Source organism: Tauraco erythrolophus, chromosome 10 (genome assembly GCF_009769465.1).
Source record: "Tauraco erythrolophus isolate bTauEry1 chromosome 10, bTauEry1.pri, whole genome shotgun sequence".
Lineage (NCBI taxonomy): Eukaryota > Metazoa > Chordata > Aves > Musophagiformes > Musophagidae > Tauraco > Tauraco erythrolophus.
In genome coordinates, this window is record NC_141474.1 from 8,238,234 (window position 1) to 8,266,232 (window position 27,999).

The 27,999-nt window shown below is 40.0% G+C and overlaps 1 protein-coding gene across 1 annotated transcript in view; it reads left to right on the plus strand.

The window, feature by feature from the left end:
- The window catches only part of MTA1 (metastasis associated 1), an 86,827-nt gene that overhangs the window by 37,397 nt on the left and 21,431 nt on the right, over positions 1-27,999 (plus strand). Inside the window, exons 7-16 of the mRNA XM_086617851.1 lie at positions 365-467; positions 4,492-4,591; positions 6,057-6,245; positions 7,363-7,437; positions 15,459-15,517; positions 22,598-22,713; positions 23,554-23,705; positions 25,392-25,581; positions 25,956-26,045; positions 27,784-27,936. Of these exons, the coding sequence (XP_086473977.1) occupies positions 365-467; positions 4,492-4,591; positions 6,057-6,245; positions 7,363-7,437; positions 15,459-15,517; positions 22,598-22,713; positions 23,554-23,705; positions 25,392-25,581; positions 25,956-26,045; positions 27,784-27,936 (1,227 nt within the window). The remainder of the gene's footprint in view (positions 1-364; positions 468-4,491; positions 4,592-6,056; positions 6,246-7,362; positions 7,438-15,458; positions 15,518-22,597; positions 22,714-23,553; positions 23,706-25,391; positions 25,582-25,955; positions 26,046-27,783; positions 27,937-27,999) is intronic.

A 27,999-nucleotide genomic window follows, 5' to 3' on the forward strand; every position in this document is an offset into this window, starting at 1 on the left:
AGCTGGGAGTGTGTCTGTTTTCCTGGAACTGCTGCAAGATAAAAGAGAAAGAGAGAGAAGCTGGGGAGAGGAGCTGAAGAGAGATGCTCTCATTGGGAAAAGGATGTACTCTGTCTCCCATTACATTTGTCCTTTTAAACCAGTTCTTCAAAATCTGATTGCCCAGTTCAGACGAGCTGTGTTGCTGTGTCTGTCAAGCTGAAATTGTCGCAGACAAACGAGTGAATGGAGTTTTCACAGTGGCCTCTTAGGCAGAGTAACTGAGATGGGTTAGCAGTTAAATTCTTGTGGAATAAAAATATCTAGAAAGTACTTTTATTTTAAAACAGCCACACCAAGCATTTCTAATTTGTTTTTTGACCAGGTGAGGATGATGGAAGAGATCAGTCAAAACTTGAAACAAAAGTTTGGGAAGCCTTTAACCCACTAGTAGACAAGCAGATAGACCAGTTCCTGGTGGTAGCGCGGTAAGAACCTTTTACCTCTCTTTTGCATAACTAAATGTTAATAACTCTTCCAAGCACTTTTTATGTTCTTTTTGCCTTACTAGTATGAATGCTAGTTTTGGTTGCTTGATTCATTTGCTCCATTTTGAAATGATGGACATTTTACATGCCTTCCTGGGAATTTCGTGACTTCAGGAACAGTTACTCAGATTTACAACTTACTTAATCACGTTCATAAAAGAAAAGCAAATGGCATGTAAAAACTCTTCTGTAATTGGTGAGGTTTTTCAAATATTTTGGCCAGCATGCAGAAGGCTTAGTGCACTAAATTCTTGACAGTTCATTACGCTGTCAATTTTTTTGCTTTTTCAAACCCAGTGACATTTTAACATCCATTAATAGTTTTCTAAGAAGTCTGGTAAAGTGTTTTTGATGGAGCGTGGATGCTTTCTAATGCCTAGATTCCAATAGGTAAGCACAATAAAAAGCTGCAAATCTGTACAAAAGAAGAAATGTGTGCTTTTATTTCAGCCCAAAGCAATATTTGTTGATTTTTGCTTTTTAAAACATTCTTGAACTTTTTCATTGCTATGTATTTATATGAACAGAAGCGTATACTAAATTTTAGGCTCTCATAGAAACTGATGGCTGAATAATTTTGCAAAAAAAAATAAAGAAAAAAGGTAATACTCTTCAAATTCTGTGTCTTTTAGGTAAGTTTGTAGGTTTGTGTGGGAGGAAAGTGGTGTGAGTAGGTGGATAGTTGGGCCTTTTGATGTTTTTAGTCGGTGGAGCAAGTTATCATTGGATATGATAATGGATATGGACTGCATCAAAGGAAGCATGGCCAGCAGGTCCAGGGAGGTGATTCTGCCCCTCTACTCTGCTCTTGTGAGATGCCACCTGCAGTACTGTGTTCAGTTCTGGGTCCCCCAACACAAGAAGGATATGGACCTGTTGGAGTGGGTCATCTGAGGGCTGGAGCACCTCTCTTATGAAGACAGGCTGAGAGAGTTGGGTTTGTTTAGCCTGGAGAAGAGAAGGCTCCAGGGAGACCGTCTAGCAGCCTTCTGGTACCTAAAAAGGGCCTACAAGAAATCTGGAGAGGGATTTCTTACAAGAGTGTGTAGTGATAGGAGGAAGGGGTAATGGTTCTAAACTGGAAGAGGGGAGATTTTCATTAGATCTAAGAAAGATCATCTTCACTGTGGGCGCTGGAACAGGTTGCCCAGAGGAGTTGTGGATGCCCCATCCCTGGAAGTGTTCAAGGCTAGGCTGGATGAGGCTTTGAGCAACCTGGTGTAGTGGAAGGTACCCCTGCTTATGGTGGCAGGGTTGGAACTAGATGATCTTGAAGGTCCTTTCCAACCCAAACCTTTCTATGATTCTATGGTTAGTAAAGGGGTGTGTAAAGTTGCAAGCCACTAGTCATATCTGGTTACTAGTCTTGAGAGTTCTGCTCATTGGCCATGCTACCTGATAGTTGTGGACCTTGATTCACAGGGCTGCCTGGTTCAGCTGTGGGCTTTAGCTCTGGAAAACTGAGTTACGCCCATCTTTAAGATGTTCTGAATTGGGCCCTGGTTCTGAGAGCCTTTTGGTTCTTGTTCTTGAGTTACCATGCTTTGAATTTCCTCTTGAACTTTCCTGAGTGTCGCACTGTTGTGCCCATTATGGGGTAAGTTCATGGGATGCTCCCCGGAGAGGCAATGCTGGAGCTTGTGTGTAAGAATCTGCCTGGACAGAGCCCTCCAGTTCTGAATGGAAACTCTTGGATGATGCAACGAGCGCATTCATCAAACCCCATTCAACACGCTGAATGATTCAATCTCAGGGAAATAACTGGGGAAAAAAAAAAAGAATTGAAGAAAATGAGGGAGATGGTGAAATGCGGTTTTAAATGCTCAAGATGAGAAGTGTGTATACTTGGAAATAAACACCCAAATTGATTTTTATATGTACTTTGAAGATAAAACTTGGCATTGTTTTGAATTTTGGCCAAAATTTAAAAAAATGGCCAATCTGAATTGCAGCACTTAAAAACCTTTGCATGGCTTCTTGGGCCTTGTATGCAAGTCCAGTAACAGAGAGCCAAGAGTGAAATTAGGTTGGTTAAAATTAAAAATGTTAACTGCAGTCCAGATTGAAGAAAATCTCACAGTGCAGAACCCATTAATACTTTTTGCGTTTGGTTAAACATTTGCTTTTTGTTGTATAGACTTTTATAAGGTTCATAAAGTTCATAGTCTTATGGCTACGCTAAAGAATCACCGTAAAATTTAGGCTCTTGGAAGTTTCGCTGTGCCGCTTACATGACATGTTGCTGTTTGCCTTGACCTGTGCCAACAGTAAAGTCGAACTGGCTGAACTAAGCGATTTATCTGCAACAGATTAATTCTACTTGATCAGATGGGCATAGGGAAATGGATGGAAGTTGGGGAGAGGATAATCTCCGTCAGCAAAAAAAAATGCGGTACAAAGAGATGAAGGAGTGATGGGGAGAGCCGGGGTATCTCCAGCAAAGGGTATTCCTGCTTCTTAAGGGACCCTACTTGACAAGGCTGCTGTTTCACACCTGCTTCTAATCAAGTGAAGTACAGGGCACCACCGAAAAGCTGAGAACTTTGTTTTCTGGGTTAATTTTCAGCAGGATTGATTCAAATTGCCACTCAGCCACACAGTGCTGGGGTGTCAGTGTCAGGAAGGCCCAGCAGGAAGCGAGAGGGTAGAAGTGCCCTGGCAGACAGAGGTTTGCACGTGGGTTGGTTTAGAGCGACCGCAGAGCTGCTTTGTGATGGGGGTTTCGACCTTGTGTAGGCTTTTGAGGGCGAAGCTGGTTTTAGTAATGCTTTCTGGCTGTTTACTGCTACCCGCTGGGTTTGAAGATGTGTGCTGTAACAACAATCACTGAAGAGATCAGTATGAAAATCGCTTCTGTCTGGAATCAGCAGAGTGATCCAGTTTATAATTGGATGCCATACACACACACAAGAGTATCAGTTCAGCTAAAGCTGGGGATGGGGGAGTTGTGAAGCAGGGATGGGGATGGTGACTGGGAGGCTGGGGAGCTCTGGTGAAGCGTGAATCGCCACAGAAACTTGGGTGAGGGTGGCTGTTTTGGATTTTGGCCAAAATTAGGTACTTGATGACAACTACTGCTTAATAATTTACCTTTCCTACTCGTGCGCTGCTTGGCGCTAGTTTGTTCCTCTGTGCACTCAGCTAGTTTGGGGAAGTGATCTGAGGGGAGGGGAAAAATAAAAACCCACCTCTTTGTTCTTGTTGTTGTTGTAGTTGCTCAGAGGAGTTCAGCTCCAGTTCACTGTGCAGGAACACAAGTGTTTCACCGATGTGGTGTAGCAAGCAGTGAGGGAAGTAGGAATTACTGGAACCGATGTTCCTATTAATGGTTATTCTGACTAACTTTTTTAGGAATAAAATGAGGAGCATGGAGATTGTGACTTCAGATGCAGGAATGGCTGGCATTGGGAAGTATTTGAGAATTGCTGTATGCTTATGCAAGCTATATACTGTGTATCAATTAAACAATATTAAGTTGTAAAATAAAGATTTTTTTAAAATTTTACTGAAACTTTTAGATAAATGATTGCATTACTGCATTTTTTCTGTCTGGTCTTGGCATCTGTCTCTGCACCTTTGGACAGCACAGCACTGCTCTTGCCGTTGCGGAAGAGACTTTCACCATTCATAAAGCTTATTCGTGCTCAGTTTCTGTTAAAGCTTAAGTCTGTTGAGAGATAAGGGATAAGAGAGTAGTTCAAAACTCTCCGTTTGTGACTCTCAAGTTTTTCCCTGTTTTCCCGTCTACGCCTAAGCCTCTTTGGTCATATGAACTAAGTAGAGTAAAATGTTCATAATAACAAACCACATCTGAAGAGAATGGTCTCTGGCTCAGAGCTAGCGCCAAACCATGTAATCTTGTTGCTGAGAAATGGAGTCTGCTGATCTCAAAAAGTGTCGGCTGGGTGTTTATATTTATGCTTGTTTTGCACGCAAAGTTAATGCTCTGTTTAATTTCTTTCAGGTCTGTTGGTACGTTTGCCCGAGCACTAGACTGTAGTAGTTCTGTCAGACAGCCAAGTTTGCACATGAGTGCTGCAGCAGCCTCTAGGGACATCACGCTGGTAAGATTTTTAAGAGGACCTTAAGTTTTTGTGAGATGCAAAATATTCACCTCAGCAGTAGCAGTTGGCAAAGAGAGAGGGGCAGATGGGTTGTAATTGTGGCCCGCTGTGAAGCAGATCCTGTCTTTGTAAAGGAAACCCTTTATTTACATATGAAGTAACTTTTTTCTGGCCTCGTGCCTCCTGTGATCCATCACGGATAATTCCATGAGATAATATTTTTTGTTGTTTTGTTAAAATGTTTTGATGGCATGCTTCACAGCCCATCTCTCGCATGGCCTTAGTAGCTGTCTTGAGAAGAATGCAAATGATTATCTGCCTGTCTGCAGTGTTACAATGCCAGAATGCCACTCCTCATCACTTCTCCAACACCACCCTGTCACTGGCATCCTTGGGCGAGATTGTCTGGGGGAAAAGCTTGTGGTCGGATGAGAAATTTCAGTTGATCCATTTCTTCTCTTTGACGAGCTCCATTTTAGAGTACCTGAGGAGTGCTGATGTTGTTAATATTTTATAATCATAAATGATTCTGAGTAGAGAGAGGAAAGGGAAAACTTGAACTTCTATGCTAGAGAAATTTTAATGAAAATTTTAATAAAATTTATGAAATCTGCAGAGAAATGTTATCAAAGCCTCACTTCATAACTGGAATAATGTGAAGTCATATATATAGAACAAATTCTAGGATATAACACTGTAGATTAATTATGCACGTGCACAAAACTGGTATGATGAAAGGCAAATAACACACTGATGAAAACTACAGAAATCAGAAAAGAAAGACAAGCTTTCATTTACTAATACCAATTCCTCCCTCGCAATGTGTTCTCAGCCCTTGTAAATCACAAGTTGCAGGGAGTTGTAGCTCAGCTTTCTGATGAATAATTGCTCCTGGGAGTAATTCTTATTTTTCCTACTCAGCTAGTATGTGTGATTTGACCTGAATCTTTTTGGAGATTTCTGGCCTTTGTGAGGACTCTATACATGTGTTTCTGCTCTTAAATATTTTTGTTATGTGCAATTTTTGTGGATGATTTAACAAAAAAGTGCGTGGCTAAGTTTATTAGAAAATACGCCCTCGGACCTCCTGTCTTCATGCCCCATCTGTGGATGGCACCTAACAGGACTGCTCTGTCCTGGGGTGAGTGGGTCTCTGTCTTGTCCATTTTCTTAACAGTAGCGCTACCGTGGTGGTGCTGGTGAGTAGCTAAGTAGGAGTTCCTGATATGCAAAGGCTCGTGTTCCACAAACCCCGCTATTGTTCGTGAATGTTAGACTTGAACGCTGACAATTACAGTGAGTCTGAGGTTGGAACAAGTTTTTACCTACTTTGTGTTAGGTATAGAATATTGTACCCTCAAATCTTGGTGCAAAATTTTTTTTGTTATTGCTGGTTCACTGTAAAGCATTTTTTCCCCCTAGATGCTTGTCCTTACATTTATCTTTCTCTCTTATATCCATGTAGTTCCATGCTATGGACACTTTGCACAAAAATGTCTATGACATTTCCAAGGCAATCTCTGCGCTTGTGCCACAAGGTGGGCCAGTCCTGTGCAGAGATGAGATGGAGGAGTGGTCTGCTTCAGAGGCAAACCTCTTTGAGGAAGCGCTAGAAAAATATGGAAAAGATTTCACTGACATTCAGCAAGATTTTGTAAGTATAAAAAATGAGGGCCCATGTGGTGACCAGTTATGATCAGTAGCAGAGCTGGTTTACAGCTTGTCCAAACCGTGTTTTTTCCTTTGTGTCGAAGAGGGCTTTCAACTGGAGCATTTGTCTTGCTGTAAATTGAAGAAAGGCAGACCTAATACTGATGACAGCCTGTTGTACAGTCAGAATTTCAAATCACAGATGATAGCTTTTCCTTTAGAGACGTTAATTTAGAATCATCTGCTCTGCTGCAGCTGAGGGAGGATTTAGGAAAGTGTTGTGACAGCCTAGCTGCTGTAGATTAATTTGTGTTTCAAGGAGAATAAGTACTGGGCCTTCTGAAACATGAAAATTTAGTCACTTTTATAATATGATTTCAGAAAGGGCCATTTGAAAGTTTCAAAAAGGATTCTTGGGTGTCCAAGGGAAGCATCCTGTAGCTTGACCAAAGCTCCACCCAAGGTGCTCAGCTTGCAGATTGAATGGAGCACTGTAAAGAGAGCCAAGTTTCACTCTATCGCTGTTCGAGACCTCTGGAACAAAACAAGTAGTTTCAGTGTTGCTCGTCCCATGCTCTGATCTTTTAGAGAGAGGGACTTGGAAACAGCACAACACTCTCTCTGGTCCTACTGAAATCCTTGCGCTTCTCACGCAGAGAACAGAGCTGGCAGGGCACAATTCTGTTAGTAGTTACTACTTTTTTTTTTTTTTTTCAAATGGGCCAGCTCCATAGATGCCCAGCACAGCAGACCTGTGATCCTGTAGTTGTGGCTCTTGCTTGAGTCTTTGCTGCTCAAGCAGAGAGAGCCTGAGCCAGTGGGCCCTCTTCCACATTGTGCCTCTCTTTAATGGTATACTGTGGAGCCAATGCAGCATGAAGATTTACCTGCAAGCTGCTCTACTTCTGCACTGAAAGAGCTATTTTTTGAAAGGGCGTTTAATTTAACATAGGTCCCATGTGCTTGCAATGCCCTCAGGAGATTCAGACACTGTCTTTTTTTGTTGGGAGGGTTAGTAGTTGCAAGACTCTGCTATAAACTGTCAAAGGAATCCTGTGAATTTCAGTGAGGCTGTGTGCCAGCTCCCTGCAATGACTGCTGCTTTTCCTTTATGTCCTTAGCTCCCGTGGAAGTCCTTAACAAGCATAATAGAATATTACTACATGTGGAAAACTACAGATAGATACGTTCAGCAGGTAAGAGTCAGAATCATCTCTTTTGTTCTAACAGAAGGTGTTTTTCTTGCCTTTGAAATGAAGCGTTGTTGCTTTATTCTTCCTTTTGGGGTTCAGCCTTTCCAATAGGTGGGTTCTGTAATGATCTGGAGCACCAGACAATCTCTCATCACTAAACTCGTCAGCTGTTCCGTAGATACACACAGGTAGCGTTGGCATTTGTGCTTTCTTTTCATGTTTGCTGCTACTTTATTTGTTTGGAATTGTCAAATGTCTGGTTTGAAATTCAGCAGTTTGAGGAAGAGAATGTGGTTAATTTCTGCCTGCAGATTTCAAGGTCAGCATTAACTTAAATTTTGATTTATTGTGGAGGAGTGGGGATTTGCTGTACAACGGGCATCCATGCTGGTTGTCCACCTCTGCCTGCCCATGACTTTGATTGCAGAGGCACAGAGGCTCCCCCATGTAAGCACTGTGAGTAAAGTGTTTATCTGGGAAGCATTGATGGCTCAAATTCCCAGACTCGTTATACTTGAGAATCAACTTTGACTCGTGTTTACAGTCATTTTTATCTCTACTTGTTTAAATATGAAAGCTGCTTGGTCCCTTAAATAAAGAAAGCACAGTGCAAGCAGCATGCAAAATGTTGCAGACTGTCAGTTGCTGAAAACTACTCACAATATTTAATGGGAAAATTAATGCAAAGAAGGGAGAAATATATAATAGATTTTTCATTATAATTATCAGTATTATGTTTAGGCATCTATTTGAAGTATTAGAAAAAATGGAGCTATAAAAATGTCCTGCCTTAACTTACTTCGTTGGAAATTCAGCCTGGGATAAAAACTAGATGCCTGAGGCATTCATCAATATTTGGCATGTGCTATATTTGGGCACTTTGGCCTGTAATGTGATTTTTACCATTTTCTTTCTGATGGGAACACTGTTTAAATTACAGAGGGATCCTCAGGACAAATGAGAACTCTTTTTTGCATCAATTCTATATTACTTTTTAAAAAAAAACATTTACTGTGTTTCTCACTCAAGTATTTTCCCCGAGTTCATTTCTTTGATTGAAACTTTTCCTTCCAGTAAGGAAACAGGTGATAGGAAAGTGGGATGGTGATGGAAGCTGGCATGGTGAGGAAAAAGAGTGCTGGGGAAATAAGGTCATGGTCTTTCCTTCCCTGTTGAACTGTGTGTATCGTTGATACGGTGAGTGCTGCTCTACTGTCTGCAGCTGTTCAGGAGACAATAGCTGAGTGTACTCAGCCTGTACTATGCTTAATATTTGCACTGAGAGGAATCCATCTATCTTCTTCCCTGCATCTTTTATCTCACCTCACTTCTTTTAGCGATAAAAATCTATCTAGCAATATGATAGGTGTCAGAAAAAGTGAGGCAAGTTATTTCATCAGACAGCGAAAACTAGAATCTTGGGCTGTTGCATGAAAATGTCACCCCTGTGCAGTCAGAACAGCAAACAATAGTAGGAATTCTAGGGAAAGATTAAACCAAAAAGCATCTCTATACTGCTCAGAAAGTCCATGATACATTTGCAGTGGTGAAGTTTTGTTTGTGCCCATCGTGAGCTATGTAACAATGGTGGTGGTGGGAATAAGCGGTAGGGAGCAGTTCTTTGGTGTTCACTCTGGATACCATAGGAGACAGGTGGGAATAGTGTCCCAGGTGTTTGCTTCCAGACCTATGTGCTGGGAAGAAAGCTGGGAAGAAGCAGCTCCAGAAAACAACTGGAGAAACTGTGTCTTGATGAGGAAGAGGTTAAATTCTTTTGCTTTTTCCACTTTCTTGAACTTTCTTATTACATAGATAAATTGCAGAGGAGATTGTTGGGTGAAAGACTTCGTTTAAAAATAACCGAACAATTTTTCATTTTCTATTAAAAAGCGTAACAAACCTACAGTTTCTCGCACTGTTTTGCTATATTCCTGTGCTGGAGGTTTTCTGTCGTGGTTATACTGTACGTTACGTGTGCTGCCCAGCAGCGTACCAGAGAGTGGGATTCGGGGAAAACTTCCAATTAGAGGCTCTGCACTTAGGAGACAGCATGAGTATAAGCCAAACAGGTAGAAATTGCAGTACAGAGATATCCCATGAATTGAGTCTGAACTGAGCTGAAGACCTCGTCTTAAATTCCCGGCTTGTACAAGCAAATAATACTATTAAACATTTATAAAAAGCCTGGGAGAGCTATCTATATATAACCACAAAGAAAGCATAGGAAGTTGTAGTTGAAATAATGGTGTATTACGCTTACATTTTGCTTGATGTGTGCAAAGTCTTTGGCAAAGCACATCCCTCACCACTTTTTCCATCTGCTTCTTCAGAGTTTTGTCTGTGTAGATTCTTTCCTTAGTCTAATACCACAAAATGGTTCTGGGGCTAACAGCGTTTTTGTATGCAAGATGTTGGAAATGTGTTAAGTAAGGATATGAAAAGAGTGTATCACGAGTTGTTTCACTTTCACTTGCCCTCCTTCTAAGAGGATAATTAAGTTATGTTCCAAGGCTGTAAGTTATTGTCTTTAAAAAAAATATTGATAACTTTCTTATTCTTGTCAGATTTTTGCCTGAATGAACATAAAAACATCCATTTAAACTGTCTATTCCTGTGAGTTACACAACATAGTAATGAAGTTTTTGTCATCAGCCAATTGCCTGCTTTGGTGAAAAACAGTTACTTAGGAACTGTTTACATCCTTCTGTATTTCCTTTGAGGCTTTCTTGGAGCGAGAAAGCACTGTCATAGTCCTGAAGCAGAATGCATCTGTTTCTTGCATTGAGGAAGCTGAATTTTGAGTTGACTTCAGCAGAGGACCCTTTCTCAGAACTGAGCAATAAGGTATACTCACGCTTGGTGTACCTAATATCGAAAGGCTTACTACAGCACTTCCTTGTTTTGTGAGTAGGATGCTGTGATTGAGATACATGCAAATTGACTTGTTTTGGAGCATGCACTTGGATCTTTTATCCAGTCATTTTTATTTGGCTTCAGCTATACCATGCCTTTGAAGGTTGCTGGTGTAATTAGGAGTTCAGTCATTTCAAGAGAAGGTTTGACCCTCCAAGAACAGAACTGCTGGAAGGAGTAATTCTGTTGCAATATCAATGCAGAATTTGTGGTCTGATGTAGGCTCCTGAATGTCTGTCCAAAGTGATCCCAAGAGTCGTCCTGTCAAAGACACCCTTTCAGAGTTGCCCTGAAAAAAATGAGATGCATTCCAAATTCAGTATCCTGTGTCTCCTTTGAACGTGTCCTTTTCTTGAGACAGATTACCTCTATCAATTCACAAGAGCATCTATTTCTGATTCAGAAAGGTTTGAAATGGCATCCACTGAGTAACTTCTGGTTTATGGCCTTCCCCCAGTGATTTAAAAACTCTTTAAGAGTTGATGTGATGTTTGGGTATGCCTACATTTTCATGCAAAGTAAAGGTTGAGTTTTTGCGTAGTTGTGAATTTCAGGGTGATTTTTTTTTTTTTTAAGATCTTTAAATGCTTCTACTGTTTTGCATATCGTGAGGGGAAGTCCTGAAAACTTAAAAACAACACTTTCCAACTGTTCAGATGCAATTGAGAAGAGCTTGGGATGTGGCAGTGGCAAATTACTATTTGAATTAGTCATATGTTTGGATTTTTTCAGAGTTGAAGGCTTTAATTTACTTTTTGCATTTTTTGTTTGTGCTTGAGGAGCATGTAACTTCAAGAGGAAGATCAAATATTACGAAGTTCTACTGTTCCATTTCTTATGTGGAAGTGCCATTAGAAAAGTGTAGGAGAAATAGAGAAAATCAGTTTTAAAGTATGCATAGTGTTGAGAAGATACTGGATTAAGTGGAAGTGCCATTATATCTGACTACACAAGGTAGGGAGCTTTAAGGAGGGAGCTCTGGATAAATCTTGATGTAGATAGAAAACATCTTTATTAAGGAAAGCAAACCGTCTTTGTACCTAGCCAAGAGCTGAGAGTGACATCTTAATGTACTAGCCTTCATAAAGGACTGTGTGCTAGAGAAGTAGAAATAACATCAAAGGAATGTTTTTCTGCATATGTAAGACATTTTGTCCCAAAACACCTCCTGTTAAGCCTACAGTAACATGGAACTATGGCAGTTTTGGCAAGCAAGTGACAGGGACCATAGGTACGGCACATCAGTGCTGAGATGTGTTGCTGGAGCACAGGCAGCTGGAAACAGTTCTCCCAAATGCACCGTGGACTAATTACCTTTTCTGTTTCATTTTCCCACCTCCCAGCAGCACTTGTGTGTTCAGAGTTTTGAAAAAGAATAAGCAGTGTGAAAGTTCTCTAAATCCAGAAAATGCAATTTAGAAACTATCTTCCCCATCGTCAACTAAAAAAGGCTGGATATTTGAGGTCTACCAACCTGACACTTGCGTTGCGAACCTTGAAACATCCCCTACCTTCCTGGATTTCTTCTGTTATTTCCTCTTCATAAATGTTCACTCTTTAGAAAACGACCACACACATTTGCTCTGATACGTCACGTATTATAAAACTCTTTCAAGCTCACTGGGTAGAATGAAAGACATTAAATCTAGGGAGAGGATATATAAAGGACAGATGTTTGCACCAACTTGAATGTGCAGTGCTTAGTATTTTAATCCCTCAGTCCCTCTGGGATAGACAAGTTGGTATTATCTCCCTTTTGTAGATGGGGAAAATATGATGAGGTAAATAAGAGGATATACTTAAGATGTGCGTATATAAATAACTCAAAGACAAAAGATTGCATTTAGGCCGAACTACTAGAAAAAGTTACAAATGTTCAGTTTTTTTTGTGGATGAGAACATTCATATCTACATCAGACAACATTAAGAATTCATAACATAAATATGCTTGAGGCACAAATCAATTAATAACTGGGAAAGGACCTAGCGAAGCACTTTCTCTGTGAAGAGATTATTCTGAAATTGTGCATGGCTACATTTCGGGCACCTTTCTTTTGTACCTTGTGGTATCAGTCACTGTCAGAAAATAGGAAACTTGTCACGTCTGGTCTATTGATTGTTCACAGCCACAAGTACTTAGTGCAAAACCAGCCTACTCTTATTCAGTACATTGTGGTACCTTCTGAAAACCTTCCATTTTCCTGGTGGAATACTAGGTGGTACTAAAGGCATATGCTGTCTGTCGTGCTCCGCGCTGATCCCCAGGCAGCTGCAGGAGGGGAGAGTATGGCTAGGTCCAGGTGACGTACGGCAGTTGTTAGCTCGGAGCTGGCACCGTGGTCATCAATCACAGAGAAAATCCATGGTGTGAGGTTAACGCTCATCACCAGTTTACTAAAGTGTTGCTTAGTACTCTAAATGAACCATGTTTCCAAGGCAAATGACTTTACATTGTGGATAGCAGAATATTTCAGCTGCTGGTAGTGCTTTGTTCTTGCATGAAACTTTTCCATTCATAGATTTCCAAAACTGTCATAACGTAATGACTCTAGATAGTCCCCTTGAGAGCTTTTGTCAAGAAAACTGCAGCTTGTTTCCCTCACAATCTAGAAATCTAGTGGAAATTAATAAAACTAGTTCTCTACCAGAGCAAGTTCCCTGAATTTACTGCTTTGGTTTCAAGAAAATAGGATTCTTGTACGAGGTTCATCAAACAGTATATTAAGCTGTTACTGGTATCTGATATTGGACTTCCTTGTAATTCCTGGGGAGAGCATGAGCTCCATGACTGTTCATCTGCTAACATAACTGCCTGTGGTAGTCTGGGCTTGGGGAAGGAAGAGCTGTTTGTCAGTCCAGGCTGTGGGAGCAGGAATGCACCTGAGAGCATGCATTTTGTCAAAGGATGACACTTTTTTGGGGTAGCCTCTCTCTGGAATGTGGAGGAGATGCTGTGACAATGGTTCTGATGCTGTGACAATGGTTTTGAGACCGGTCATTGGATGCTTTGGTTTCTTAGGTAAAAAGACTTGAGCAGAGTGGTTTGAAAATGTTCAACTTTGAATTCGTGGTTTGTATTCAGAGGGGAACCTCTTTAGTTCCATCACCGACTGCCAGTACGATGTGTGTTATTGATTCCTGTAAGTCTGTGGGATTGATAAGGATTGCCTCCACGAAGTGTTCAGGTGGGTTTTCTTGAGGAGTTTTCAGGTAGCTGTCCTTGTCCTAGATGAGATTTAACAGAAGCCATCTGGGAAACTTGCCTGCACCAGCAGAAAGGAGTCAGCTTTTGGATGCAGCTCTCTGAAGGTGTACCCGTAGTCTCTGGATAGCTTTCAGGAGTTCTGTTTGTTTTCTTGGTCCTTGTTCTCTTGTCTGACAACTTCATTCTTTAATTTCTAAGATAGATTGACTTTTATTTGCAGGAAAAGAGAAGAGGGGAATTCTTTAGGAGTCTAGAGAACTTTAGTGAGGAACTGTCAGGCTGTCAAATGGAAAATTGTTGCTTAAGACTGTCTCTCAGATCAAAGCAAACTTTGTGCTTACAGGAAACCTTTACTTTAGTGTTTCTATGTGTGTCCATTGTGTCCCTGTAAAAAGTTGTTTTTATGTTTGTCCGTTTCTCAGTGACACGCTCTTCAATTTTCTTGCATTTTCTGGTGGTTCCTGTATCTATGAAGATACTGATTTTAGCTTTACATTTCTTTTCCTCGACTGTTCCTTGAGGCTGCTGCATAGAAAATGTTAAGCTAATCTGTTTGTTTAGGATATCACCATGCTGCTGGTTTGTCTGGAAAACATCATCGTGGTTTTATGCAGACTACTGTTACCGGCATGGATGTTGGCATGGGCCCAGCTTTGAGCAGGAGCTTGAACTAGAGGCCTCCAGTGGTTCACCCTAAATTAATTTAGTTTATGTAATAAGAGAAAACTTGAACCTCAGAATGTCTCTTTTACTTTTTAAACGGTGTGAAGGTTTGAGTTGTAAAAGGAATTCTTGGCCAGCTAATTGCCTACTTCTGCTATGTTCTTGTGGGCTATCAGCAAGTTCACAGCTGTAGCAGAAAAAGAAGGAAAAAAAAGAAGCAGTGCTGTTTTGGGGGAATTTCCATCTATACATCCCATTGAAAAGATCCTGTAATCCATTTACTCCAGAAATGTGGAGAGAAGTTAACAGATGGTTTTACAGAAGTAAGGCCATGTCAAGAGACAAATGGTGTGTACTTCTAAACATGGGTCCCCATGCTCTGGAAGTGTACTTCTCGCGTGTGTGTTACTTTTAACACATCTCTCTTAGGTTCCTTAATATCTCCTGACAATGGTGTTTTTCATTAGGGGCTGGTTGTTTGGTGTAGTTAGCTTCTCCCCTTTTCACCCTCCTTGATGTTCTTATCTACCTGTCCCCTGAGATTTGTTTCCTTTTTGACTTAAAGGGGGATAAATGCATATTGTTTGCTGCTCGTCTTTAGAAAGTGCAAATGTATGGGTTGCCCATGGCTGATGTTTAATCAGAAGTGATGACATACTATAATTAAAAAATCTATTGAGTAGTTCTGCAACAGTTTTGAATTGAGCTCTTGGCTTTCTTAACTTTTAAAGATCTCCTGTGTCACTCAGTCTTCAAAAAGGACGTCTATCAACAGAAAAGTCTTCGTTCAGATTCTTTGAACTGGTTCAACTGCTGAGGAAATGTGATGAAGAGGGTGCATTGCTATACCTTTTGTTGTCCAGTTGGTGAATGTTATCGTGGGGAACAAACACAGACTGATATGTTAGATCTTCCACTGCAGGAATAAAAGGATTGTGGGAGGAACAATGCATCAATTTGTATTGAAGTGAATGGGAATGAAAAGTTTGTTCTTATAAACAGTAGATTGTCATCTCTGACTTTTTTTAAAGCTGCGTAATAGCCATTTGATGCCTGCAATTGTTTTCAATGGATATTTTCCTGTTGGAAAAGGGTTTCGTGGTAGCTGCTCAGCAAAAGGAAAACTTCATTGTTTGTTAATAAGCACTAAAGTTTTTACAGGTATGTTACTTGACTCCCCGATAAAATAGTCCTTATTTCCTTTTTATTCTAACTTTTTTTCTTTTTACTTTTCTTTCTAAAGAAACGATTGAAAGCAGCAGAAGCAGAAAGCAAGCTAAAACAAGTGTATATACCCAACTAGTAAGTATCTTTTTGTATTGTTTTGTTTTCTATTGCATTGTAGAGGGCCTGGTAGTATTATGTATTTGCTGTAATTTTTTAATGAGACACACAGTTGAACAAACATGACAGAGAACTTATAAATTAGGTTACCAATGTAACAACCCTTCTGCTGATGCTTCAGTGGGCTTGAATTCCGGTTTATTTTAGCGGAGTTAATGCTGTCCACCTTGATGGAAATAAACAACTAGCTGCCCTGTGGAAGAAGGCGTGGTAGCTTTGGTATGTCAAAGCTGACTAGAACAAAGCAGCACTCCTCCCAGTATGCTTTCGCCGCTGCTTATGAGCGTGTAAAAGACAAAGCTGTACCCACCCGTTGACCTTCCACTTCTGGAACACGGGGTGTTTCCTCAGTGGGCAGCAGAGGACTTTCCCTTCGGGGCTTTCCTAGTTAGGATGCTGTGCTGTCATGTTGCTCATTTTCTTCATCCTGTGTAATGTGCCTATCCTGAAGCGACTGTTACTTATCTTCTAATTTTTATTTTTATACAGACTGGGAGTTGGGGACTTGCTAGCAGGTCAGCACGGTTGTGAACAAAAGGGTAGCTAATTAACTGCTCAATAATTTATCTGTTTCTCTTAATTTTTGGATCACCAGTGTGTGGTTGTTTCCTAATGTCATTTATATAGAGAAAAATTATATATATAAAAATATATTAACATTCATATATAATGATATATATAAACATATATAAAAATCCTTAGTAAAATGTGTGTCTTCTATTGCATTTCCTCTGCATAACCCAGTCAACAGTTTTTTATAATGTGGAACTTTTTATCTCCCCGGTCCTTTATCTTTTCAACTTTCACTCCCAGATACATTCCCATGTGTGTTACCCTAAATAACTCCTTTACTCTTTTATGCTATCTCCTTTCAAAAATTTATGAACTTCTACCGTTTTTTGTGTTACTTAAGGCAGAATTTAAGTTTTACATATTAAGCTTGCAAGATTTCTTGTGAAAATAGAGGATCTCCGTTTTCTTTTTTGTTTTGAAATATGTCAATATCTCTCAGGTGAATTTACTAAAAATTAGGTATAATATTCAGAGTGAAACCAAATTGATTTCTTGTCATGCAGTTTTTCAACAGTGTTGCTTTTTGTGGATGGTGTTACTCTGCAGGGGGCCACTGGACATCAAATTAAACATGAATTCACAGTGTGATAAGCTTGTAAAGCAAAAGCCAGTGTAACTTGGACTGCAGATGAAAAGGGATAATGCAGACTAGAGAGCCTGGTAGTCTTGCTGTTGCTCTTGGGTCATAGTGTATGCAGGCAGGGCTCTGTGTTTGAAAGGTTATACTGCTCATTTGATAATGGCTGTGTGGAGTGGTATGTTATCCCTCAGCACTGTATCTCAGCAAGATAATTCTTATTCCTATCTAGAGAATATAATCAAATCAGCAGCTTACCTCTCTACTTCAGGAGAAGACTTCTGTCTCTACCTGTGTGGTTGCTATTTTTGTTTCTGGCTTTGATTTTCAGTCAGGATTGGTTATGTGTATGCCTTAACTTACATATTGTTCAATTGATAAAAGACTGTCAAACTTTCCTCCTGCTTCGATATCTTTTTTTGTGTATCAGAAACAGTAACAATTGCATATGTGACTTAATTTAACCCCACATGAATGCATCTGCTGCTTTTTTGCTATTAATATCTCCAAATGCAGCAACAATTTAGTATTTCTAAGATTTTTTTATTATTTCTGCTCAAGTTTCAGTACAAGGTCTGGCACATAGGGAATGTATTACATCTACATTATCTTGTGACCTAGAAGAAGATCATATTCTTGGCTTGTAATAGCAATACATGGTGTAGATATCTAAATATCAATGTTATTGATTTGTCCTTATCATGTTACTGAGCCCATTCCTGTTTTGAGGCTTGAACCATAATGATCCACTTGTCACCTCAAAAATAAATTACTTGATATAGACTGTCACAAGACCTATGCAGAAGCATATCAACTGGTTGAGTGAAACTTACTCTAACAACGCAAAGAGAGACCCAGGAGGATATCAGACTCAAACAATTTTGTGGGTTTTTTTTTCATCTCTGACTGTCTTCTTCCGATAGGACTCTTGTCTGTTCGTGTGATGTTAATAGAAAAATTTAGAGAGAGGAGAGGAAAATAATAAGGAAAATAATAGAAACAGTCTTCAAAGCTTATTTATCGTGTCACATACATATTATACAGTGAAAAATAACACTCTACATGCAGCTTTATAGTTGATATTTTTTAACCTGAGAGCACAACCCAGATTTATAACACGAGGAACTGAAGCATGGAGAGACTAGGTACCCTGTGCAGGATCATGCACGTAGTTGATGTGAGGTTATGAAGTCCTACACCAACATACTAGATTTTGGAAGAACGTATCTGTCCCGGATATTGGATAAAACATTTCAGTGCTGCTTTCAAGAACAACCTTGATTTTGGGACAGCCATCTATAGTTGATGTGACTGAACCTGATGTTTGTATGCATGGGTTTGTAATACATCCCTTAGGTTGAAACTGATGTACTTTCCTTGTGAAAGGAGGACGTATAAAATCAGTTGAATTCTGCGTTCAGGAAATACTTAAAGAAATCTTTTCGTTTTCTGTAGCAATTTCTCTGTCAGTGGGAGGAATGGTGATAAAGTAGTAGCAGAGTCCTAAGTGCACAAAGAGATTCTGTGTTCTTACACGCTTCATCCTGCCATCCGCCAGTGTGAACGCGGGGATTGGAGACCTTTCTTGTTGCAGATGTAGTCTGTCTGTCACATTCTCCTTCTAGCGTGTACCCAAACCTACTCTGCGGGCTGTTGTGGGAGTTGTGTTCTGGTTTTATCAGTCTTACGGGCATCTTGTGTTCTGGTTACTTTGCTTCTTTTTCATGACAGTCTGGTTGAGTTAGCTGGTGCTTTTTGGGATTGGGACATCTGCAAATCATGAAGGCTGAGACATACAATTTTCTGTGGCTTTTTCTCTCTTTTGCTTTGATCTAAGAGATATCAGAAGGGGTAAGAATGGAAGAGGAAGAATGAAGTGCTCCACACAATTCCCAGTCGCCAAAATATATTGATGTAAAACGTAATTTTTAAATTTACATCTCTAAATGTAAATTAATACATTCTACTTGCAGTATCTTATCTGAGAATCTCAAAGCACTTTGACAAGCTGCAAATGCTGCCTTGCAAATACTTGTAAAGTAGGGAAATATTATCCTCTCTACCCTGCCTCTTTTTTTTAAGCTACTAGGGAAACTGGAGGAATAGGTCAAAGCTTTGAATGACTACAAGGGGCAACTGCTTAACAAGCTGAAGATAATTCCTTTGTTTGTTTCTTGATTGTCTGCTACCTGAGGAGCAAGACTTTTTTTCCTTCTTTGTTTAATTGTGTGGAGGTCCATTGCAGCATGGAAACCTTGAAGGTGTAATGCTGTTCGTTCTTTCGTAGCTGTGGTATTTAAAATCATGATCTTCAACATTTTGTTGGAGAAAGTTTCTCATTTTCAAAAAGCACTGTTTAGCAGTTGTTAGACCTGTTCTTAGAAGTGATATTTACAGTAGCCTGGAGAGTTGTGATGGGAGCTCACCCCTCTGTTGTCTGAATAAGGAGTCCAGACACCTGCATTAGATGCCTAGAGGTAGATGGCATAAATATTCCTTACAAAGGATTAAAAATTCTTAGTTCTGAGGCTTCATTTCTTAATTGTTCTGTTGCATCTAGCACCATTATGGTTTCCTGAGTAACAGGAAGCATTTACTATTAAGTTCATAGTTAAAATTCTCACTGTTCTGTGGATCAAATGGTAGTCAGTTATATAGTGAAGAGGCTTCAGTGTTCTGCGTGGCTCAGGGTTATCTTCAGGTTGGGCAGGGGCTTCAGTCCATGATGGCTGACTTGCAGTGCCTTCTTTCTGCATGTGCTTTATCACCTTAATCCCTTTAGTTGAGACTGATCTCCTGCAGAATGCAGCCCAGAAATCTGCACTTCGTGATCGCTGTTGTAGTATAACTGACTGCTGCAGTGCAATTGAAACCCATTTAAAAGACTTCCATTCTTGATGTGAGAACTGGAAATGATAGTTTACCGCACCATCAGTGTTCTCACTACCTTATTTGCATCTTTCACTTCAGCTTCATTAACTTCCTAATGATTCATCCGGTTATTCATCTAATTCTCTTGTTAATAGCTATAGCAGATTTTGGTGATATCATGCAAGTTTAATTAACATATCATCAACAATTAAGACCTTTTTGCTTCTCATATGATGAAGCCGTTAGCTGCCTAAATTTTATTGTTACTGTCCCTGTAAAACTTGACCTTAGCTTTGGAGCAGCACGCTTCCTGGTGCTTGTTGCACCTACGTTGGTTGTACCGTTCCAAAATCCCAAAGTGAAGTTACTGCCACAACTGCTGTGTGGCAGTTTTGTGATCAATGTGATTTGGTGATCAGCTCGCACCCGTGCATCCCTTTCACTTGTGTTTGAAATAAGAATTTGATAAGGGCTGTAGAGAGAACAACGGAGTTAAGCCATCAACCTCCTTTCTTTTCTTAATACTCTGGATGTGCGTGCCCAATGCCTGCGGTCTTGTTCTCAACTAACTGTTAACAGCCAGACACATCAGGGCTTCCCAGCATGCTGCTCAAAAAACCCAAAATCTTTTTGTGTGCTTTAATGATGGATTTCAGACTCTCTTACTGCCTTTTTCAGAGAATAGAAGGGAAGCAACGTGCCTGATGTTGAGCCATAAGACCTGGAGTGGAGGCTTAGTTTTCTTTACGTCAGTCTTTTGCTCTATTGAGCAACACTGCTTGTAACAGTGTGCATCTGTGAGGACTGTTTGTTTTACAGCATCTTGGTAATGTTTGCACATGGAGTTTGCTAGTGAATCATAGGCAAAAGTTCTTTTGCAGCAGGTTACTATAGTGACATGCCAGAGAAAATGCTGGATAGCATGAATGTACCCTCTTTCAACTTTCCCTTTGTTAAATGTGTCTGCAGATCTCCTGCCATCTGTGGTGTCAGAACTTCGTGACAAGCACCCCAAAACACTCTAATCCTTGTAAGAGCTGGGCAAATTAATAACCAAAAGGACAAGAAAACCTAATCAGACTTGTTAATCTAAATGCCTTTATATTTTTCTCTCCTCTGCTTCTTTTGGACTGTATACAGGCTGCTCAGTGTACTGAAGGAACAAACTATTTGCAGTGTTTCTGTGCCATGTAGCTTCTTAAGCTTTCCCTTCTGCAGAAAGACCCTGAATGTTACAGCAAGGAGCACCATCAAAACACTATCCGAAGGTTTTTCTGAGACTGGACAAATACTCTCTTACCTCCTTATGCAATGTGTGTGTGTGGTCCTTGTAGGTCATTCACATCCAAATCTGTTTTGTCTAGAGAATTGGAGCTTTACTGAGCTCTGTATCTCAGTGTCTGATCAGATGTTTTCAGATGAGGAAAAGAATCACCTTCTGGCTTCCAGGGCACTGTAAGCTTTCCAGTGGTGCTTGGGTTTGTTCTGGACCCGGGATGAACAATTATCTTCAGAATATAGTCCCTTGGAACTCCTTTGCTTTCAGGGGTCATTGCTGAGAACATGAAACCTAATATTGATGCCCCATTAGAAAGAAAGAAATTTGGCCCTATTCCCACAGTACTGTTTTTGCAGCACTAGCCCGAGGGAAAAGTAGTAAGTGTTCTGGGTCACGGAAATCACGGAGACTCCTGTGTGAGTGTGCAACTAAGGTGTAGGAAAATGTGTTTTCAGAAAGTCATTTTAAGATATTTCTGCTTGAATAAGTGGATTCCAAAACACAGGTTTATTAGTTGGAAATAAAAGGAATATGCCCACTCCCTTCGGTCTTTAGGTAAGAGGCTATGAGGGAAATGGAATAGGCACAACAGTTTGGGCTTATGTTCAGAATTTAGCACCAAAGGCTGCCTGCATTTTGTTGCTTCTATAAGCTGAGCTAGTAACAGCACTTGAGAGTCCTTGTGTGTTTTATAAGCTCTTTGTGTATTCTTGTCTGAAACTTTTGGGTGACTTCTCCCATCTTCCTCCGTTCCCCAGAAGTCCTGTCCCTGCAATATCGATTCTGTCCTTCTTGTTCACTCTCATGCCAAGGATTTTTTGAATGCCTCCTTCCCCTCCTCAGACACCTCTTCCTCTGCAGAGATTTTGTACTATTCTAGCTGCTCTCTATGCCAAGGTTCTGTTTGCCCTTACATTCTCAGCTCCTGCCAATAGTTTTTTTTTTTCCTCCTCTCGAGTCAACATTTTTAAGAGTATAGGGATGAGCTGAGGTGATTCAGCTGTTATGTTAGAGCGTATTAGTGACAGCCATCAATGCGTTTCTTGCTCTGTGAATGTTCAGACTTTTTCCGTTTAGCAGAAACCTAAATGTTTTCTGTGAGAAGCACAGACCATAGTTTAGGACTTGTCAGAAGGCTCATAGTCATGAAAATCTCTGTGTATACACTATGTCCGAAGATTGGTTTCCATATGTTGAATGTGCTTGTGCGAGTTATGGCTACATGATGCAAACCTTTTCAATGAGACAAAGTGGAAATATTTGTGCCTTCAGTTTAGGGTTATATTTTCCTGAATAAGGCAGGGGTTGCTCTTCCTCCATCTACTTCCCTGCTCCATCCCCTAGCCTTCTTTTTGGAGATTTAAGTAAAATATTGCTCACGTTGAGGACTGAGAGAGATCCGTAGATAAGATCTTTTTGTCACCTAGATTAGAATGTCTGGGATAGTAAGAAAGATACCTACCTGGCCTCACTGGTGTGTTGTTTTTAAATGGTTTTGGACTCTTGAAAATGGCATCTGACTATTATTATAGTTATTTGTATTATCAGTGTTATTTAAATATTATCAGAGATAGTCTGTTGATGGAAGTCACATTGCTGGTAAGTACAGCTTACTCTGGAAACCACATGATGAACAAAATTTAAATCTTCAGATGTTTTGGGCCATACTTTTGACAGTCAAGTAGGAAATTGCGTGCCTCAATTAACGTTTGTCCTCCTTTTTGCTTTGTGTTTTAAGTAACAAGCCAAACCCCAACCAGATCAATGTAAATAATGTCAAACCAGGAGTGGTAAATGGTACTGGAGTACAGGCACAGAACGCAGGAGCAGGACGGGCCTGTGAAAGCTGTTACAGTAAGTGACATGCCAGTATGGCAGTTGTGCGTAGAGAGTGCGAATGCCGTGTCAGAAACAGTAAAATAAAAGCTGTGTTGTGGTGCGTGGTGGGAGAGAAGGCTGTGGAAGGGTAGGGGGACGGAATTTGACGTAGCAGCAGTTAAGCAAAGTGGGGTTTTTTTGAGTTACAAGTGTTAACGTTTGTAAATAAAATTATGAAATACTAAAGAGAGAGTTAGTAAATGTCCTTTGTAAGTGAGGTAGCTGTTGAGCAAAGACTTAGATCACCAAGATGTGAACTTGACAATTTTTTCATAATTTTTTAGTAGATTTTGAAATATGTGATATCATTGCATTTGGTCTGCTGCCTGATGTTAATATACCGAGTTCCAGTGATTGTGCTCCTTTATGGGGAGCCTTCAGCGATGCTGGAATGAAGGACGATGCGAGAAGTCAAGTCACAGATTTCTTACATTCTTTAGTTGTAAAATTAATGTATGGGGAGTTCGTGAAGATAATCTTCCCCCTCCCTCTCCCATGCTCTTCAGAAATATTGTCTACCAGTCTTGCAAAATGAGAGCTTTCAGTTTCAGTGGCAGGAAATTTTCCCATCCTGCTAGTTGAGTTTTTTTCTGTTCATGTTTTAAAAGGGGTTTATATGTGTAATTAATTCCTCTGATATCGCAAGTACATTTAACAGTGGGGATGACAATGAAACCATCATGAGGTTTTTAAGGACTGTTTGAGCTTTGCGCTGTCTTTGTGTGGGTTTTCTTTTGTGATGGTTCTAAAGAGAATAAGCTCTGAAAAGTGATCCTGTTTAAGGATATATATAATTTCCACCTTTGTTATCTCTAGCCACACAGTCTTACCAGTGGTATTCTTGGGGTCCCCCTAACATGCAGTGTCGCCTCTGTGCATCCTGTTGGACGTACTGGAAGAAATACGGTGGCTTGAAAATGCCAACACGGTTAGATGGGGAGAGACCAGGACCAAACCGCAATAATTTGGTATGTACCTGCAAAGCAGACTGCTCCGTGCTCCTGTCTGGAAAGCTAGGTGCCATGGTATCTGACTAATTGTTCACTTTTCTTAAATATTTAACGACAAAAAGAATGCATTCAGCCTCCGCTGTTGTCCTTGGGTTTGGTATTTCATGTCTTGCAAAAGCTGGCACCTTAACTTCAACTGCAAGTAATTTGTTGCCAAGTACTGCCCTGAGGAAAAAAAACCACACATCATTTGTTTAGCAAACTAGTCATCAAATGCATGGGATAACTTAACGAAGATGGAAAAAACTGAAATGCCAGCCAGTGTTTCTGGTATTTGGTTTCCGTGATTTTTGCTGCAGGGGGAAGAGGACTTTTTTTTTCCATAAAGGATTTCATTATTTCCTGAAACCTGTTCCCTTTCCCAAGGCACATTCAAAATTAGATACTAGCTAGTGGCTTTTTAAGATCCCTTATCTTGTTTTTCTACTTCATCCTTTTTTTGTTTGTTTTAGTTAGTCCTCTTTCCTTCTCCATAGGTTTGAATAAGCATTCTATAAGCTACTTCTGCTTGGTTTTTTTCCCCTTTTATTTAAAAACCAAAATTCTCAGAATTTTTCTGAATTTGATGAAAGTTCATTCTGGAAGCATCATACGTTGAGCTGATTAGGAAAAGTAGCTGCATCACATGCACAGAGGAACAAAAGGATAGTGGACGCTGAACTTTGGCCTTAGATTAATTTCTTTCCCCTCTCCTAGTCTTTGCTATCATTCCCTTTCTATTTTCTTTCTTTTGTTTAACCTCTGTCCTTTCCAGGCTTCTGTTTGCCCTCTGAAGCTACCTAATTGATGACATAACTGCCAGATTTTATCAGCCTTATATCTCGTTTGTTAATTTTAAAGTATGCAAATAGTCAGAGAGGGGAAAGCCCTGTTCTCCCCAAACTGAAATTTCCTCCTATTTTCCAACCATGGGCAGGTTTGAGATAACAAGATACTACTTTCATTATTCTATTGGTTGACTTAATTGCTTTTCGTGAAGAAGATACTGCTTTCACTCTCTGCAGTAGATAAATGTCTCTCAGTATTATTCTTTTATAACACGCAGTGAATATTTGACGACTCTGTAAATGCATTCATTGAGTTCAGAGTAAGAATTAAAACAGAAATTCTTGCAACTTTCGAGACAAAAACATTCTTGTATGCTGTAAGTTTGCTTTGGGAAGTGGGTTTGTGATGTGTGTTTTAGCCATACAGCTACTTTCTGATTTTCCTCTCCCTCTTAAAGTGCTTTGTTATAAGGCATTTGTGTTGTATATCCAGAGCAACTCCAAGCACCCAAAGTTTGAGAGTCTTTCCGTTGGCTCTAAACACTAACTCATGTGATAGCATCAGGTTGGCTTTTGGATCTCTACTTTAAAACCTGGGACAGCACAGAAATAATTACTTCCCTCTGAAGAGAGGACGTTTAGCTTCGTTTTATCATTTGAGATATTTTGGAAGAAAATTCCAAATGTTGACGGGTAAGATTTGGGAAATAGGGAATAGCCGGGTTAAAAATATTTTCATCTGCAATACTGTTTTTGTTCTTTTGTCTGTGAATCAGTAGTTGAAAGTGATTTTTACATTATATTCTTCCTCTTCTTTAAAACCATACTTTCTAATAATTATTTTTTAGAAACCGTGTTTCTTTTTCTTTCTTTCTAGAGTCCTCATGGTGTGCCAGTACGAAACAGTGGGAGCCCCAAGTTTGCTATGAAGACGCGACAAGCTTTTTATCTCCATACAACAAAACTGACAAGAATTGCCAGACGTTTATGTCGAGATATTTTACGCCCTTGGCATGCTGCAAGACATCCTTATCTGCCTATTAACAGCGCAGCAATCAAAGCAGAATGTGAGTGGTGGTGCAGCTAGAACCTGCTTGCAAAGGAGCCCTTTGAGATTCCTCTCCTATAAAGTTTGAGTTGCAACTTCTTGAGATGGTCTCTTACATATAGCTAGTGGTTTCACAAAGCCTGGCTTTACTTGCAGAGCATTCTAACTGATTGTAGGCTAGACAAATAACTTCAAAAATTCGTGAGTTGTTTGTTTTACAATATTCATGTTTGGTTTTAAGCATTCTGCATTTGTGTCCTGTTGCCAAGGCATGCTTGCAACCTGTAAAATTCCCTTTGATTGAAAAGCTTTCAGGATACTTGAGTTATTCATTTAGTTTTGCTATAATAACTAAGTGTCTTTACCCTCTAATTATTTTTCTTTATTTTACAGGCACAGCACGTTTACCTGAGGCATCAGAAAACCCATTGCTATTAAAGCAAGTGGTTCGAAAGCCTTTAGAAGCAGTACTCCGGTATTTAGGTATTAAAAAAACAAAACAACATCAAACACAAAAACCCCCAACTAAACAAAAAACCTTACTAGCTAATTCTGCTAGCCATTTCTTTTTCCATTTAGTTCTGGATTTAAATGCTGGTTCTGGATTAAAAACCAAAACATTGAAAAATCTTTCCATGGACTTGTCTTTTTTCCTTTTCCTACTTAATTTGACAGACTTAGTGGCTCAGCAGTCCACTGTGGGCTCACGGAGCTGTATAAGAAACTTTTTCAAGTGAAGAGAGAGATCTCTGTGCTGCGGCCCCCAATATACATGAGGGCAAGTTACCGTCTGCTCATGGAGTCATGAACATAATGTTTCGGGAACAATTCGTCAGTCCACTGTTCCAGTGTTTGGGCTGTCTGGAGGCAGTTCCTACAGTTGAGTCCTCCAAGAAGCCTCTTGGGTGTAGGACAGAACTGTGTCCCACAACTTGTGAATCAATTGCTAGCTGTTCTGTGCTGGTGCTAGACAAGGGGACTGTACTCCCATTCTTTACTTTCTTCTTGTTTTTTTCTTGGTTGTTTTGAGTTGTTTGTTTGTTTGTTTTTGGGGTTTATTTGGGTTTTTTTTACCGTTTTCTTGAGGACTTGGGCCTCATCAGCTAATCTGGGGGGGAGTACTGAGTAGCTCTGTCCAGGACCTTGGTGTAAGTTTTAGGTGCTGGAAGAGGCCAGCTACATGACATGCCAGCTCTGACTACAGATGAATGCAGAATAATTTTCCCTAGCGTTGCTGGTTGTTAGAGATACCCTGAAGACATGTCTCAGGTTGTTCCAGCAGTCTGATGTGAGTCTAACCACAGAAAGCTAGCTTGGACAGTGCTGCTTTGAAAACTTCCAGATTAACACAGAAATGGATTGCCTTTTTACTCTAATAAGAAACACTGGAGTTGATTTCAAGTTTCTTTGAACATTTTTGTTGATGAAATATTGTAAGGCTCAGGGTTTATTAAATATTTACTGCTTCTCTGTTGAATGTTGTACTTCAACTGTATACTAATGAGATACACAGATTCAGAAACCTTTGAATACATACAGTGCAACCAAATAAAGCCAATAAAGGGAAAAGTTTTGCTGTTGGATAAAATCCTGCTTTTAATAGTTGTACAGAATGTAGCAGTAGATTTTGAGATTTCATTAGCGCTGTCAGTCTCCACTTGACTGTTGAGCTGGAAGAAGGGAGTGAAAGAAATAGAGAGAGACTGATGGACTGGCGAGAACATACTTTTGGAGGCATCATGCTCAGAGTGCTTTAAGTTATGCATTACTTGGCTGTTGGGGCTGAGGGGAAAAGCTCCTATTTGCTGTTGCTTGTAACTTTCTCAGAATCTTGTCAGCTCAACAGCCTGAGCTTGATCTCTGCCTTGGCCAAAAGTTCAAATTCAGACTGTCGTCTTTATGGTGGTGCTTTGAATCCTCACTTGTCTGGCCAGTTTAGAAATTGTATTTCTTACAAACTAGATACAAAATGCTTTTGTTACCAGCTCTTATTTTAGGATAATATTATGACATTGGTTTTAACATCTTAAGTAGAGATGAATTCCTAAATATAGTTAAAATGCTTTATATAAATAGCAATATCCGGTCAAAATTATTGACTGAGATAGTTTGTATATAAGGGGAGGTATACTTGGTCATCTTGGAAGCTTGCAGGTGATTTTCAGATTTATAATTCCAGTATCTTCACTAATAAAAAAACCACCTTGCTGTTTTACAACAGAGTCTCATCCGTGTCCTCCGAAACCAGATCCTGCAAAGAGCTTGTCCAGTTCTCTCAACAATCTGACTCCTGCTAAGTTTACGCCTGTCATTAATAATGGGTCCCCAACTATCCTGGGAAAAAGAAGTTATGAACAACACAATGGAATGGATGGTAAATATTTTTCTGCAAAACCTACGTTGTCTATATAGGCTTTTTCTTCTGTCCTTTCAGCAT